The following is a 16392-nucleotide window of genomic DNA, read 5'->3' on the forward strand; positions in this document are numbered from 1 at the left end:
GCCCCAGCCCTAGCCTGCCCGGATTATGGCAAACCGTTCTATCTCTATGTATGAGAAAGACGCGGGTTTGCGTCAGCCATACTAGCACAACAGCATGGGAAGGAAACCAATTGCGTATTTTAGCACGGCGCTCAATAACGTGGAGAAGGGCATTCCACCATGTTATCGGGGATTGGCGGCAGCAGCATTTACCTATCAAAAGGCATCCACAATCACAATGGGGCACCCGGTAACTGTTTACACTTCCCACGACTTGCATGCGTTATTGACAATTCAGAAGTTTGTATTAACCAATGCGTGCTGAGCAGGTTACGATGTAATCTTGTCGGCACCAGAGCTGACGATTGAACGGTGTCCCACAATAAATCCGGCTGAAAGCATAGTGTTACCCGATGAGGGAACCCCACATGAATGCACTAAAGAAGCTGAGAAATTTCTGAAAGCCAGACCTGATCTAGAGACCCAACCATTAGTAGACGCTCAACATGTTCTCTGTGGATGGTTCATGCTACCGTGGTAACAACGCAATAAAGCAGGGTACACTGTGATCCAATATAATAAAGACTCAGTTAAGGAGGAAGACAAGTTTGAGGTGATATTGAGCACCAGCGTGTCACAACCATGCTCTGCCCAGTTAGCAGAGATTAAGGCGCTGACAGCAGCGTGTAACCTAGGAGCGGGAAAATCTTGTATGATTTATACTGATTCGGCATACGCATATGGAGTGTTCGGGCCAATATGGGCACAAAGGGGCTTCCAGAGAGCTCATGGATCTTCCATCACGCATCGACCTGCTATATCAGAATTGCTGGGAGCAATGATGCTGCCGAAAGCGCTGGCCATAGTAAAGTGTAAAGCCCATAAGACAGATGGTGAGCTGGTGAGTAGAGGTAATGGGGTTGCAGATGAGGCAGCTAAAAAGGCAGCAATAGGGGAAAGCTGTGCAAAGGTAATGATGCAGGCTGGAGAACCCGAGGACGGGGGGACACGTGTCATAAGTGATGTCGCTTTTTTTAAGATTTTACTCTTGAAAATACATTAAGACAATAATAGCTAATACGGCTGGTAGATTTACCTTTAGTGAAAAGATACATATTAAGCCACTAATAATCTGTCTAAAAGTAACAATGTCTGTCATGAGAAAGAACATGCTCAACCAAATGTATGGCTTAGTAAGTGATCTGCAGCCCGTACAATGGCATAACTCAGAGAGTGAAAAGCATAATGTTTTCCTGACTTCCTTGAAAATCATAGTTTTTCTTACAGTGCTAACCATCACCAAGAATATTATTCTTATGATTTGGAGTTTTTCTGTCTGGTACAAAGGTTCATACATGAGATGCAGGCAGCCACAGAACTTCAGAAAGTATAAATAGCTTTATTGAAGCTTAAAGCGCCCAAAAATGCTACCACTTCAGTTCAAACTGCACTGCTGTGCCATGTCTAAATCCATTCCCTATTCACCATCACTAATTGGACATCAGACATCTTTTAGTGTTGTCCAAATTCTCAGCTGATAAATTCTAATGAATGAAGTGAATAGTGCACTATATTATTACTCACAGTGCACCTTAAATCCAATCTGCAACTGATTGTACACTACGTCTGCATTTCTTACACCTTGAAATTTATTGGTCAGAATGAAAGCAGAGCATATGTGAATGTAAGTTTAAAATATTGTTTAACAACCACTAAGCCATGTTATAGTTATATTAAATACAGAAAATTCTGTATTTTTGTGGTTTTAGATTGCTAGTTTATTTATAACTGTTGAATTGTTTATGTAACAGCAGGTCATGAAGATGTGTTTACAGGGCTCTCACTAGTAAGTGTGAATTCAGTCTGTTGAATAAGAGAATAAGTAAGAGAGCGATATCAGACGCAGCGCACATCTGTGTCTTTGCCTTCTATAAGAGATAATCCTGCCTAGCAACACAGCAACAGCACTCCACCGTTCTTGCACCTGCATGTTTTAACTTAGAGGCTCACTTTGGGGTCAAGGCCTGAACATTCAAGAATTTAAAAAAATGAATTAACTCCTATAATATTTTATACTATATATAAATAGAACCCTGAATGGGGTTATTATTCTAAAAAAAAAAAAAGAAGCTATTTTGATATGTGCACGTAAATGAAAATCTGAAAACATTCCAAAATTAAAAATCTGTGGGGTGAACTGAAGAGGGTTGTGTCACAATTTGACAGATCTAGAATGTTTTTGCAAGAAAGAGTGGAAAAATATTGCCACTTCAACATGTGTCATGCTGATAGACTCTTACCCAAAAAGATTGAGTGCTGTAATAAAAATCAAAGGGTGTTTCAACTAAGTATTAGTTCAGGGGTGTGCACACTTAAGCAATTAGGTTATTTTATGTTTTTTTATTTTTATCTTTTTTCTTCTCTGAGGTGTGTCGATTTGATTTTTCTATTCCTTTTAGAAGCACGCTCCAAGAGACACTCTAACTTGTTTTTTTTTCTTCTTGATTTTGACTATTGGCTGTTTCATGTGAACAGAAAACTGTTTGCCGAATCTGTCTGGATCATTTTTGTGACCCACCAAAGTCAGTCTATTATTTGATTACGTCTGGTTCTTTTTCCATTATATTTTAGTATGAAATAGAATAGAGAGTCAGTGGGAGTTTGGTTTTGGGATTGTAAGTGTCCCAAAACAGCTGTTAAATAACAGATTAACGAGATATAGAAAATATTGGTTGTTAGATGTGAGAAAATGGCAGGTAAAACGTTTAATATGATCATAAGGCAAAATACAGTGGTAATAGTTCTGTTTTTTTATATGATAAAGGAAATGTAAAGTACTTGTTAATATGTGCTTGGTAAGTGATGTTAGGTTGAGTGTCTTGTAGACATTCAATGTATTGCAAGTTATTGGAAATGTTATGCAACAATTTATTAAGTGGTTGGAATTGAGATTTCTAGAACCCATGGGAGCACAACCTGGCTTGAAATTATGCTATCTTTGTGATAAATAAGGAATAAAACACAACGGGGCATACTGTTATAGGAAAATAATCAACAACAGAGTGGCTTCTCGTTGAGCCATTACCACCGCCATTACCTTCTGATTGTGATTGATCAGAAGGTGTTGGTACTTTTCTTTTAGAGACTGCTGCAAAGCAAATCACAGGTTTATATTACTGCTGTTATTTAAAAAAAAAAAGACAACCATATAATAGCTGATATGGTGACATTTTCTACAAGAAGACATTTATTTATGGAAGGAATTTATTTATAGATGCGTTATTTCTTGCTAGTTTTCAGTTTGTCTTTTACAAAAAAACCTAACTTTATGTTCCCTCTTTCAGCTTGCATCAACACATCCTTTTGAGAATGCAAACTAGTTTATAGTTCCTAAACAATGGAAAAGCTTGGTGGCTCTGGAGATGGCACATCCAATCATCTAAGCCAAACATCTAATAACATAACTATACCTCTGGAGACCATTCTAAAGGACAAGGAAATCCTTTCTTATGAAGGACCAAGAGCATTTGAAAGTGACTGGAAACTATCATCACCAAGTCTGCAAACCAGCAATGGCCAGATTTTGGCACATCAACATAATAACGAATCTTGCATAAGAAAATCTATGGTGTCAATTCATAGACAGACTGGACAGAATAGAAATCATGGTTGTACAGCAGTGCTCCCTAAAGAAAACTCTCCTCAGCACGAATTGAAACATCTCTGTTCAAATGATAGACCACCAGAAACATCAGCTTGGAAACTCTTGCTTCAAAAATGCCCAATTCAGTTAAGTTCTTCATCCTTCAGACACCAAAATGCATCTTCTGCCTCAACGACCACAAACATATCACAACAGTCTATGCCACATATGATTGTTCTGAATACTAATAATCTCAGTGGAAGCTGGAAGAATAATCAATACAGTCAGCACCAGCATGTGAAGATTGTTAATAATTTACCTAAGGACTCGATCTGTCAGGGATTGTTGACTGATGTTGGACGTTGTGGTTTTATTTTAGCACAGTCTCAACCGGTCAAACTTTGTCAACAAAATGCTTGTATGCCTAAAGATAGCTATCAGCAGAGGTATGCGCCTCAGAAAGCTATTGCTGTTGTTACACCATTGACTCAGCAGGTAGTTGCAGGTGTTACATTTTCAAAGACCCTGACCAAAGTGAAGGAGGGAGGCCATGAAACAAGATATCTACCAAATAAGAATAACCATCACCCTTACATTCCACATACCTTACAGTCAACAACTAATGAAAGTGGTACAAAAACTTTGTATGATAATATATCACAAACAAAGGAAATGCCATCAAAATCAGTACTAGCCACTGGATTTTCTCACTGTGTAAAGAATAATGGCCCTGCTGAGAATAATAAACTTCCTGGTCAGAGTGAAAGATTGTCCTCAGTCCCTGTTAATAGTGTGAGTATAGAGAGAAAAGAAGTGGTACAGCCGTATCTCACTGACAATAACTGTAGTGCTAAATTTCTCAGTGAAGATGATGCTACGGTGATGGGCAGAAATTCTGAAGGCACGGAAACTAGAATGGATGCTAGAATGCATAAGTTGTCTACCATACCTGTAAATGAGTGGTCTCTTCAGAGATTGCAAACCTTAGTGACTGACTTAGAGCAGATGCAAAAAAGGCAGCAGAAAGACATACCTTTTTTTGACCTTTCCAGCAAGATTTTAAAATTGTACTGGAATGGAGATTATCAAAAATTATGCAATGCAGCAAAGTCAAGCATTTATATCAATATCATGAAAGAAGTCAGACTTCACTGCGGAACAGAAAATTCTGTAATACTCCAGGGAGTTTCAAGAGAGAGACTGAATGAAATTGCATCAAGCTTTCACATTTTAGAACATGGCATTGCACCCCCCAAGATGGTGTACAAATCATCCTGGTTGAATCTCAGTGAGAAACACTATGATATGGACAAGGAACATGATTGTCTGTCATCCTTAATGACTTTGCACTACAAAACAAAAATTGCTGACAAGGACGTGCCAATGAAAGAGATGGAAAACAGGCAGGAGCCTACAGATGAGAAGCTAAAGGCATCTAATAAGGCACTAAGTGAAGGAGAGAAACAGAGCAAATCATTACCACCTGAGCATCAAAACAACTCAAGTGTTAAAGGTGACAAAATGGTAAGAAAAGAGCCAGTGGTCATGGATGCTGAAAATAAATGTTCTGTCAGAGAGACAGAAGGACAAGATAGTATGACTGTGAATGTGATAAAGAAAAGAGTACAATCAGAGAAACAAAATAAAACAAATGGTGAAAATGAGGCACCTTTGCTACTGTCCTCAAGTACACAATCATTAGATGTGAGTGACAGCTGTATAAAACCAGGGAATTTGTTCAAACTCCCCACCACAGACGTGACTCCTAGGTTGGACAAAAATGGTATTACAGACTGCATTTCTGTTGAGATGAGCATCCTTCCACCAGAGAAAGCTAGAAGATTGTTTGCTGGGGAGCCAGATGAAGAGGTGGATAACAGGCAAAAAGAAGATGAACAAATTTTGACAGACAGCAGGGGTCAAGTCACTGTGGAATTATTTGACCAGGATAAAAAACACATGGCCACTGAAAATAAATCAGAAGAGGGGAGCAATAGAATTAAAATCAATTGGCAATTGGAGAACTACTGTTGTCTCGCTAAATGGTTCCATGTTTTGGGCTATAGAAATGGAGGGCTTTGCAAGTGTGAGAAAAAAGCTGAAGTGAGTCGTCATGCTAACACCTCAGGCAAAGGTGTGAAGGAGGTAAATGCAGATAAGCTCAGGCATCCTTTCGAGAAAGCTTCGAAGCTCACTGATACTGACATTTGTGTGCTGAGAGATAACAGACAGGCAAAAAACAGACTTGGATACAGAAGCATGACTGGAAAAAATTCAGTTACCTCACCCATTGATGATGATGATGCCAGCATAGATGAGATTGAGATTGTGGATGTCGTCACAAACTATGAAGATGTACTTAAAATGGCAAATGCAATGTCAGAGCAGATGGAAATGCCACTTATAGCACGTACTGCACGTGAGTCCACATCAGGCAGGAAACACTGCAGAGCTCACAAAAAAATCACAACGCCAAAGTTCAAGACAGGAGATACACTAATAAACCTTGCATTATTTGGCACCTCTCACATGAGACAAAAGAAAAATATTTCTGGGTTGATGTCATCGGATAAGGTGCACCTTCCCCCGGAAACAATTAATGTAAGAGTAGGTTCTGGTTGGGATGAGTACCCTAACAGTACTAAAAGCCAGACTCCTAAACAGCAAGTTTGGAATTCTTGGAAGAAGACCTATGTGCCATCAAAGATGTCTACTAACAAAAGGTCAAAGATGCGGAAAAGTGCAAAAGCAGCAGAATCAAAAAATGATGCTGCAGATAACTCTGTGATAAAAACAACAGCCTTTGATCTGATTACAACTTTGCTGTCACATGAAGAAGATGCACAAACACATCAGTCTGAAGCAAAATATGAAAATACATCGTCTTTGGCATCAGCTGACAAACAGAAAAATACAGACAGAGATCAATCCAAGAAAAAAAACAGGAAAAAAATCAGTTCTACCAGAAAGGATAAAATAAGGAAGCTGAAACTAAACAAAATGTTGGCATCATTTAATCTCAACAAGAGATGGAATTACACAAATAATGGAAGTAAACTAAGGAAGTCCTCCTTTGATCAGGCTCAGTCTATTAATACAAGTAAAAATAAATTAAACACAGGTTTAGCCTTAAATTTCGGAGTTCTGCCAGAGTCTTTCATCATACCAGACGGTAGTTCCTCCATGGAAGCCAAACAGTCTGCAAGTGCAGATAGTGGTAATTATTACCTTTTTTTTTCTTTATATCATTTATGCCTTCTGAGAGGCTTAGCTTTTATGGCTGCTTATCTTTTATTTATATTTTATTACTTATATTATTTTATATATATATCACTTTTGTTTTTTAATATTTCATTACTAGGATCCAAAGTTAAAACTGTGATTCAGACCAAAAGGACATGGGGCATGTCAGGTTATTATTCTTATTCTTATTCTTATTATTATTAAACAGTAGATCATAGTTGACCTGTTGTTCTTATATTTTATCCTGGTAGGTGCTTGGTGTGACAGCCCCAGGAAGAAACAGTGCCTCAAATCTACCCCTACCCAACCAAACACATCTGGGCCCAGCACATTCCAAGAATTCAAGAAGAAATATGAAGAAAAAAAGCAGAGAATTCCTACCTAATTTTCTTTAAAACTATATATAAAAATAAGACATCAATGATGCTATAATAAAAACATTTTGGTTATGCTTCTGTACATAGTATGTGTAGTTAATTAATTAACTAAACAGAGCTGAGCCTTTCAATTTATACTGGAAAATAATCACTTAAAATAGTAATGCAGCCGAGTGAGAAATGTGACCTCATTGAAACACAGGGTTTATGCAATATTTGTTTGAAATGCAGACACTATTATATCTACTGACCATAATGCTGCTTGAAAATGTCAAATAGTATGTTTTTGCATTAATGCTTGTTTAAACCCCTGTTTACAGTTATTTCTTGTTTTTTTTTTCATTATGTATGTGAAATGTTATTTTTTAATATTTTTTAAAAATAAATATCAGTGACATCAGGATTCATTGTTGTAATACCAGCAGTGGGTTTGACCAAAGTTTCAGTCAAAACTCACCTTTGACCCAGTATTTCATCTTGACAAAGTAATCAGGGATCAAGGAAGTAAGTGTTGAAGAAATTGTTGTTAGGTGCATCCCACTTCCACTGATCATCTTTGAGATGTTTCTACAGCTTAAATTTTGCATGTGGTAAATTCGGTTGATGTAGTGCAGGGCCATGCAGTGCCAGTGCTGTGCAGTGCAGCGTCAGAGCAAAAACAATAAACCATGAGGTTAAAGGAATTGTTGCCAGCCTTGTGAGACAGGATTGTCTGAGGAAGGGTACCTAAAATATCTTCAGCTTTGAAGGTCCTGAAGCACACAGTGGCTTCCATCGTCATTAAAACCCTCAGACACTCCGTAGAGTTGACCATCCAGCCAAATGAGCAAACAGCGATGAGAGGCATTAGTCAATTAAGAACTAGAAAGTTATGCTGGCAGAACTATTGAAGTCTTGTGTTGAGACCCAGAAAGACATTCACCTCGTAACGAAAACCTGGTCACGATCCTTCAGAACCCCAGACTGGGGTGAAGCTTCCACTTTCCAACAAGGTTTTTATTTTATCTAGCTAACGATAACTGATTACTTAATTTTGTATGTTGTGTGCTGTTTATGACCTTGCAGAATGAGCTTTGGCAGCTGGTACCAGGCCAGACCAAGCTGGATTTTTCAGTAGGGTTTACACTGGTTTTTAAGTCCACTGTGGATTTATTTTCATCTATTTGCAGTATTAATTTTTAAAAAAGAAAACATTGAGAAATTCCATTAAGTCATATACCTTTTTGGTTCTAAAATCTGATTGGCTGAGCCATGTTCAAAGCCATACACCTGTGACTGTAACAAGAATACCCTTAGAATACCCTGCAATAAAATATCAGTAACGCACACCCTCCCAGTTTACAACCCTCTAGAATACTTTTATTTTGAACTTTCCAGTAAACCTTTATTTTGAAATATAGCGTCTCATTATGACCGGAAGTCGTGTGTGGGTCTGCAGATGTAAACAATGTTGGGCTGACAATGACAACAGTGTGTATAAACTGACCTGCGTGCTCCCTGCAGTTTCTTTTAAATATAAGGGAACATACTAATACATTAGACATTTCGTTCTTCTAGTCAAGACTTTATTCATACGCCGTTCAACAGAATCGTGTGGACTGAACTGTGACTGACAGCAGGCCTGATGATGGATTCTTTATTAGATCTGTAAGTAACTTGATCAGTCTTCAGCTGGTAACCTTAACAATCTTTTATATATATATATATATATATATATACATATACATATATATATATCTATATATCTATATATATCAATCTCTCTCTCTCGCTCTCTCTCCATATATCCATAAACACACACAGTACATACACAAACACACAGGGCGTCTCAGTACATAGGGGAAATTAACACTTTTTAGCAACTTTATTTTAACTTTATTTACAGAACATCCTCTACATGATTGCCATTTCTTTGTAAACACACAGAGTTGTCTCTCCCAACTTTGGCTCCCAGTTTGGCAACAGTGCTGTGTGATGTGCAGGCCATGTTTCCTGTTAAAGTTCATCACAACCTTGTTAGAATGATTTCGATATGTTCTTCTCTTGTCAAAGGCATTCTTAAAGCCTATCTGAAAAAAATATTTAATATAAACCAAGTATGAAAAAGTTGGAGTATTAAAAGTGTTAATTTTCCCTATGTATGGAGACTCTTAGGACATATATATATGTATATATATATAAAATGTGTGTGTGTGTATTTTATATATATATAATAAATACATATACATTTTATACATTTATATACAGTTTATATATATATAAAGTGTGTGTGTGTGTGTGTGTGTGTGTGTGTGTGTGTACAATATGTCATGCTGCAGGAGTGCAGTGTGTGTGGCTCAGTATGCAGACCAGTATATTGAGTGCATTAGGACTTTACCATTCAGCGTCAAGGACAAACTGCTACGAATAATGACGGCTAAAGGCACTCTTACCGATTCCAACATAAGTCAGGTAAAAACAGTGATATCCATATTATAAATGTTTTTTCTGCTGATTGAGTACTTCATGCCTTTGGCTAGATTTTCCACTGCTGTGTTTACTTTCTGCTTACTTAAAGGCGCAATAGTATTTTTTTCATTTGTTACTTGTTCAAATAACCTGGGAAAATATGTACATGGTACATGGTAAAATAAAATGGGTTAAGCAATGGCCTCAGGACAAGTGTGTTAAGTAGCTGAGAAAACCCTTTTGGAAGACTGGCTTTCAGTCTGGAATGCTTGTTTATGTTTGGATGGGCCTCCTGTTAGTCATTTTGTAGACACTCTACTCTGTGGTCCCCTGTAGATCCTGGGGGTGGAGCTTCACGAACATGGGTGGAAATGGGACTCAAGCAAAAAAAAAAATAAATTCAAATGTCAAACCCACCTATCAATCTCACCTTTAACAAGGGTTCTTATAGCTTTTGCAACCAGGGCTACATTGGGACAAAAATATCAAAAGTGCAGTACGGACACTTGTTTTTACTTTACATATCTTTAGATTAAACCTGTTTGACTGACTAGTAACCCATTTAACTAGTAATTCTGTTTATGACTATAATAAGACGAGTGACAAATTACAGGAAAAAAACTGGTAACACTGTTGTGCTGGCATGGTTTTGGTCCACTTGTTCCCAAGACTGACTGCAAATCAACACAACGTAATTATGTTTCATCAAAGGATAAAGGCGATCAGTCAGAATGATCTATCCTGATGGGAGTGATCTCCTCCAGGATGACATCCTCAGGGCACGAGGGTTCACTGAATGATTTGATGAGTATGAAAATAATGTTGAGTATGAACATCATGTGCATCGGCCTACACCGTCACCAGATCTCATCCCAGTTGAACATCTAAGGGAGATTTTGGATTTAGACAGAACTCTCCATTATCATGAGAGCTCCAACTGAGGGAATGTATTTTAGAAAAATGATGTTCATCTCTCAGGTTGCCCACCAATGGCCCAAAAACTTGCTAGGATAGTTTTTCCATTAATTTGTCACTATTTGTAACATGTAACTTTGATAGTGAAAAATTTGATGGTGATCTCCAACTGAGGATCTTATGCTAAGCTTCATGGACCTATATGCACAGGATCTGTAACATCTTTCACAGCTGTCTAATAGTAGTAGCAGTAAGTCTAGGTGAATATTGGACGTGTACACATTCGAAAACCTTTCACAGCTACTTATCAATGAGATATCACCAGTTCTACCGCTGTTCTACAGTTCTCCTATAGAAGTGATGAAGTCTCTTAGATAAGGGGTGAAACATCTTCAGGTTTATACAAGTCTGTTCAATTAGACATACAGCTAGTAGAAATTCAGAATATCCTGGATCAATGAAAACCTTCAAACATGTTCTTCCACTATTTCTTGCTTAATACTGGCATGTGTTTGCAGCTCCTGCATGCAGGAATTCACACCCTCGGCCTGCAGAACTGCAAGGTTTCAGACTCAGCACTCAGACAAATCCACTGTCAGCAACTAAAGACTATAATACTAAAAGGATGTGTGAATATCACATCAGAAGGTATGCTTTAATGTATAATTATGTAGATGGTTCTATTTTTTTAAGACTAATAATAATAATAATAATAATAATAGTAATAATAATAATAATAATAATGTGCTTTAGGTCTGAACGCCTTGGCCTCACACTGTAGGAGTCTTCAGGTAGTTGACCTCACTGGATGTGCAGCTGTAACTGACTCAGGTGTACGAGCGCTGACGCGGAGCTGTAAGCGGCTAGAGGTTATCTCCCTCAATGAATGCCCTGCAATCAGTGATGTAGCCCTGATCGAGCTAGGGGCTAACTGCAGGTGTCTGTACAGCATCGATTTTAGTGGGACAGACGTAAGTAACCTGATCTAAAAGTGCAGTCTAGAAAGAGACAGAATTCTGATAACAGTCTGATTTCATTTGCACTCAGATTTTTTTATTTTATCAGTCTACAGATTTTCTTGTGGCCACCTAAAAAAGTTTTGGTGAATGGCATTGCATGTTAATGTTGTTGATAAAATTTGCACAGCCCATCCAATATCCTGGATGATACCAAGCTCATTTAAGCTGAACTTGATAGCAGTTTAGAAGGTGGTGCTAATAAGTCTGGTCATAGACATGAATACTGATTGAGAGAAGAGCAATAAACACTCCAGATGCTGTGCACAGTGTTCAAATAATCATTAATTCAGCTCGCTCTTATTTATACATGTGTCTAGGGTAAAGAAAAGTAACTACATCTATTATTAGTAGCTCCCATCTATTCTTGCTGGAACATCCTATAAGTCTACAATCTAGACTTATTTCCTACTTTCTCAATACCTTAGATACCATTAGTTTGATTAAGATTCAGAATGAAAATGAGAATCGGAATCACTATATTCACCAAATGTACACAGAAATTTAACTTGGCAGTTCAGCGCAAGAACATACAATTGTATACATTAAATACAGTACAATAAACACAATAAATACAAAACAGAGTCCACATACAAAGCAGGAGGAGGCTGAGCTGAACCAAATGGCTAAAAAGTAATATAACTAAACATTTCACTATTACAGAATAGCGTTAGAATCACTTTGTATCTTCTGATGTAGTGCTGTTTCAGTGATATGCATTGATACAGGACTGTGTTAACCTTTCAGTGTTATTCTAAAAGGCAATAATGCTTTTAGAGTCTTTTTTTAAAACTGGATTTTGCTAGATTTATTAGTGTAACTGTAATTTTATTACTTGACATGCTCCTGACAGGTCACTGACGAAGGTGTTATTGGTCTTGTAACTGGAGTGTGCTGCCAGAGCTTAAAGGTAATGTGTGTATTCACTGGTATTTATTATAGCACAACACTGCTGAATTCTCAAATTTCTTTGGTCATAATATGTTGAAAGCAGCTCTGACAACGATCAGACAGCCAGTGCTTTGGAACAAACCTGTTACTTTGCCATGGGAAATTCTAAAGACAAAGCGTTTTGCAGTTTCTCAGTAACAAGCTGCATTTTTTTTTTGTCATATTATTAAATAATAGTGAAATGAAGGTGAACGATTGTTTATAGCTGCTCTAACATAAGCGATACCACGAAGTAACTTGTCTTGAATTAAATGCAACTATAAACTCATCATAAATAAAAAAAATTGTAATTGTTAACAGGTTGCTGTGGTTAACAAGTACAAGGGGAATAAAACACTTCGGGATGTGCTGTTGTAGGAAAATAACAGAGCTTCGCTTGGGGTTACATTACACAACCCTGTTGTTGATTATTTTCCTACAACAGCACACCCTGTTGTGTTTTACATTATCACCTGTGTATAGTAATATTTACCCTGTTACTGTTGAACTATATATCAAGACCCCTAAAAACTTGGCTAAAAGATTGATGCGTTGGTTGATGCTTTCATTCTACTTGAACATGCTTCATCTTGTACTTATTCTCAAAAAGGAGTTACAGATGGTACGGTGCCGTAACTTAACAGACAAGGCTGTGGCTGCTGTTCTCTCAAACTGTGTCAACATCAGAATATTCCTTTTTCATGGATGTCCCCTCATTACAGGTATATTGTAGTATTATTTCTATATAAACAGAACAGTGATATCATGTTTGATATACATGAAATGATATACTTCACATATCTTTCTGATTCCTTGTCACTACTGGGTTAAAATATGCTTTAAAACTATCTTTGGTTTGTATTTTAGATAAATCCAGGGAGGCACTTCATAACCTTATCGGGCCTAAAAAGATTCAGCAGGTCTCCTGGACTGTATACTGAGTCTACTCTAATTCATTCTTTGAGCTCATGCAGAACATCCACACACCTGTTATTGCATATAAAAATCTACAGTGGAAAAACACATAGTAAACACATGCTAAAATCAGTTTGACTGTAACAAGTCACAGGTGTCACTGCTAAACTCACACATAATCTACAAGATTACAGTTTGTGTTCTGAGCTGTTGAAAGTGTCCATAGCTCAGATGAAACAGGTGAATTTCAGTAATGTGAATATGCTAAATATTAGTAACACAATACGTTTGTTGTATATTTATTTACACTAACTTTATAAAGCACTTTTTGGATGTAAGAACTTTCATTCTTGTTAATGTCTATTTCTTAATAAAATCTTTGATGAAGATGAAAAGTTCAGTGAAAGGGTCAATTGTTTTCAGTTAAAACTTGTACTCAAAATATGGTTGTAATCTGACAATCGGTAAAAAAATATTCATATTAAATAAATACATATATTAGTAAAAAAAAAATTCTAAAACTACAGCACAAAAGCTTGCAGCACAACTGATCAATGATGAACATATACAAAATGATTTGTTCTGGAGGAAAAAAAAAATACGCCGAGCGAGAGAGAAAGAAAGAAAGGGAAGAGATCAGGAGAGAGGTGATGTGAGGGAGATTCTTGCATCTTCTCCTGCCTAAAGGATGATTATTTTCCATGAGTGTAATCTCTTTTTGATTGAATGGTTCTAACTTGAACAGTTTCTTGAATGAACTCTGAAGTGGACAGATTTTGCATATTTGAAATTTTGGAAACATTCAGAAATACTCGAGCGTTCTTACAGGAAAAAAAAAAAGCTTTCATATTACATATGGGTGAAAATCCTACAACCAGTGCTTTCTCACAGTAACCTGCCAAGTCCTATAAATAATGTACATCTTATTAAAATGAGTGTGAAGTGTCAGTTATGTTTTTTAAAGTATTCTTAAAGCATAGAACTGCTTATTGTTAACAGATACACAGATTTTCTTGTTGAAAAAGTACCTTAGTAATCAGGTCTGTAGCACCACACTGTGCTACTTGTCAGTCCATAATTTTCCTCTCGAACCGAGTCAGGTAACTCAAACCGAGCCCGTTCATACAACAGTGCCTTGACGTCATGGCTCTCAAACTGAGCCCGTCCTGGGTCTCCAATAAGGATCTGTGTTCTGTGAAGCTTAACACATTTGTAGAGCCACTTATGTAAGCTGTCTGTAAGAGTCTCATCATAGAACATGTCTCCCAGCAGGATGAGGTCCCAGTTCTCAGGTTCTGAACCGATCAGATTGTCAGTCACACAAGGCAAGGGCTCTAATCCATTCAGCTCACAGTTCATCTTTGTGGCAATAGCAGCAACTGCAAAACAACAATGTGTCAGCTATACAGATTACTTCTGATTATGGAACCTAAGATTTAGACAGAATTATATATTTCCTTGTTTTTTTTTAAAATTCCCAACATTAATGTCTTACTTGGATCAATGTCATTGGCCACAACATGAGCAGCCCCACTGAGTTTAGCAGCAATAGCAGATGCACCACAGCCACATCCGAGATCCAGCACTCTTCTACCTACTGACAGCTCTGGATTGTTTAGAAGATACCTAAAAAAAAAAAAAATCAATAAAATGCTTGAAATGAAATATTTTTAAATCAAGGTTCTGAATGCTTACTGTCACAATGCAGTATATCAGAGCACTGCAACATAAGCTGTAACAACATTTGAGAAGTAAGACAATGTTTCTATATTATATGTTAAGTGAAGTGACTTGTGGCCAAGTATGGTGACCCATACTCAGAATTTGTGCTCTGCATTTAACCCATCCAAGTGCATGCACACACCGTGAACACACACCCGGAGCAGTGGGCAGCCTTTTCTGCTGCGGTGCCCGGGGAGCAGTTGGGGGTTCGGTGCCTTGCTCAAGGGTCTCACCTCAGTCGTGGTATTGAGGGTGGGAGAGAGCGCTGGTCATTCACTTCCCCCTACAATCCCTGCCGGACCTGAGACTCGAACCCACAACCTTCAGGTTCACCTTCGGGTTGCAAATCCGACTCTCTATCCATTAGGCCACGACTGCCCCCCCCAAAAAAATCAGGGGAGAGCGCGAACGCAGTCCCCCACTACCAGAAATTATGCAGTCGAGATTCTCACATTTGGGGAATTCGCAGGGGTCAGCACAACCGGAGTGCAATGGCTGAGCCTCGCCCTGGGTGAACCAGCTTCTTGATCATGGTATCTTCCCTGCCAGGTAAGTATCATTAATGTATTATTAATACATTAATGTATTAATACATTAGTATTATTACATATTACATATTATTACATACAGTATTATTAATGTTAATCTAGTCTTTAAACAGCCTGGCACAATTACCTGGTCAGTGCCTGTCCCCCAGGCCAGTATATAGCCCAGAAGGGATCAGGAAGTGGCCACAACTCTGCTCTCTCCGTCCAGAAGCGACATTTCACTGTAAAGAGTCTTAAAGAGATCTCGGGTGTTAAACTTTGACCTTTGACTATCTCAGTGTTTTCTACAATAAACCGCTTTATTTCAGTTTCTGTTTTACATTTCATATAATGGCGAATGCTTCTTTGTCGAACAGTCTGAAGGGTTTTTCTCAACGTGTCTTTGCCACGTAAATAAATAAACAGTCCTCGGTTCATATCGATAAACAGCTCAGTGAGTCGCTAGCTCAAAGGCATTTCATACAATAAGCTAGCAAACGCGCATGTTATGCGCGCATGCGCACATATAACCAGCTTCTTCTTCTTCTTTTATATGGCAATTGGCGCACCAATTTATTGTGTTGTACCGCCACCTACTGACCTGGTGGAATTGCATGGTTGAAGTTGGATTGATTGATGAGTTGGATTGTTGAAACAGACGATAAGTGTGGCTACAC

General features: G+C 37.9%; 2 protein-coding genes and 1 non-coding gene across 5 annotated transcripts in view; 1 reads left to right on the forward strand and 2 right to left on the reverse strand.

Moving 5' to 3' along the window:
* LOC113530209 (antagonist of mitotic exit network 1 homolog (S. cerevisiae)) overlaps window positions 1-13861 on the forward strand; it is a 26110-nt gene extending 12249 nt beyond the window's left edge. Inside the window, exons 3-11 of one of the 3 annotated variants that reach the window (XM_026920051.3) lie at window positions 3324-6839; window positions 6984-7034; window positions 7117-8889; window positions 9561-9693; window positions 11124-11253; window positions 11359-11576; window positions 12475-12531; window positions 13162-13273; window positions 13419-13861. In XM_026920051.3, coding sequence (XP_026775852.1) covers window positions 8867-8889; window positions 9561-9693; window positions 11124-11253; window positions 11359-11576; window positions 12475-12531; window positions 13162-13273; window positions 13419-13492 — 747 coding nt within the window. In that variant the 5' untranslated portion in view covers window positions 3324-6839; window positions 6984-7034; window positions 7117-8866 and the 3' untranslated portion in view covers window positions 13493-13861. Of the gene's footprint in view, window positions 1-3323; window positions 6840-6983; window positions 7035-7116; window positions 8890-9560; window positions 9694-11123; window positions 11254-11358; window positions 11577-12474; window positions 12532-13161; window positions 13274-13418 lie in introns of those variants that run through there. The other 2 variants (XM_053237269.1, XM_053237271.1) reach the window with 2 other exon arrangements.
* On the reverse strand, window positions 12080-16318 carry etfbkmt (electron transfer flavoprotein subunit beta lysine methyltransferase). The gene is made up of 3 exons (XM_026920049.3): window positions 15864-16318; window positions 14962-15092; window positions 12080-14845 (listed from the first exon to the last, which is right to left on the reverse strand). Exons 1-3 carry the CDS (start codon window positions 16151-16153, stop codon window positions 14496-14498), a joined length of 771 nt encoding a protein of 256 aa, XP_026775850.2. The 5' UTR covers window positions 16154-16318; the 3' UTR covers window positions 12080-14495.
* Window positions 15582-15745, reverse strand: LOC113530223 (U1 spliceosomal RNA). The gene has a single exon (XR_003403119.2). It is a non-coding gene; the product is annotated as a U1 spliceosomal RNA (small nuclear RNA).
* Window positions 16319-16392: the final 74 nt, after the last annotated feature.

The sequence above is a fragment of the Pangasianodon hypophthalmus genome, chromosome 9 (genome assembly GCF_027358585.1).
Source record: "Pangasianodon hypophthalmus isolate fPanHyp1 chromosome 9, fPanHyp1.pri, whole genome shotgun sequence".
Taxonomy (NCBI): Eukaryota; Metazoa; Chordata; class Actinopteri; order Siluriformes; family Pangasiidae; genus Pangasianodon; species Pangasianodon hypophthalmus.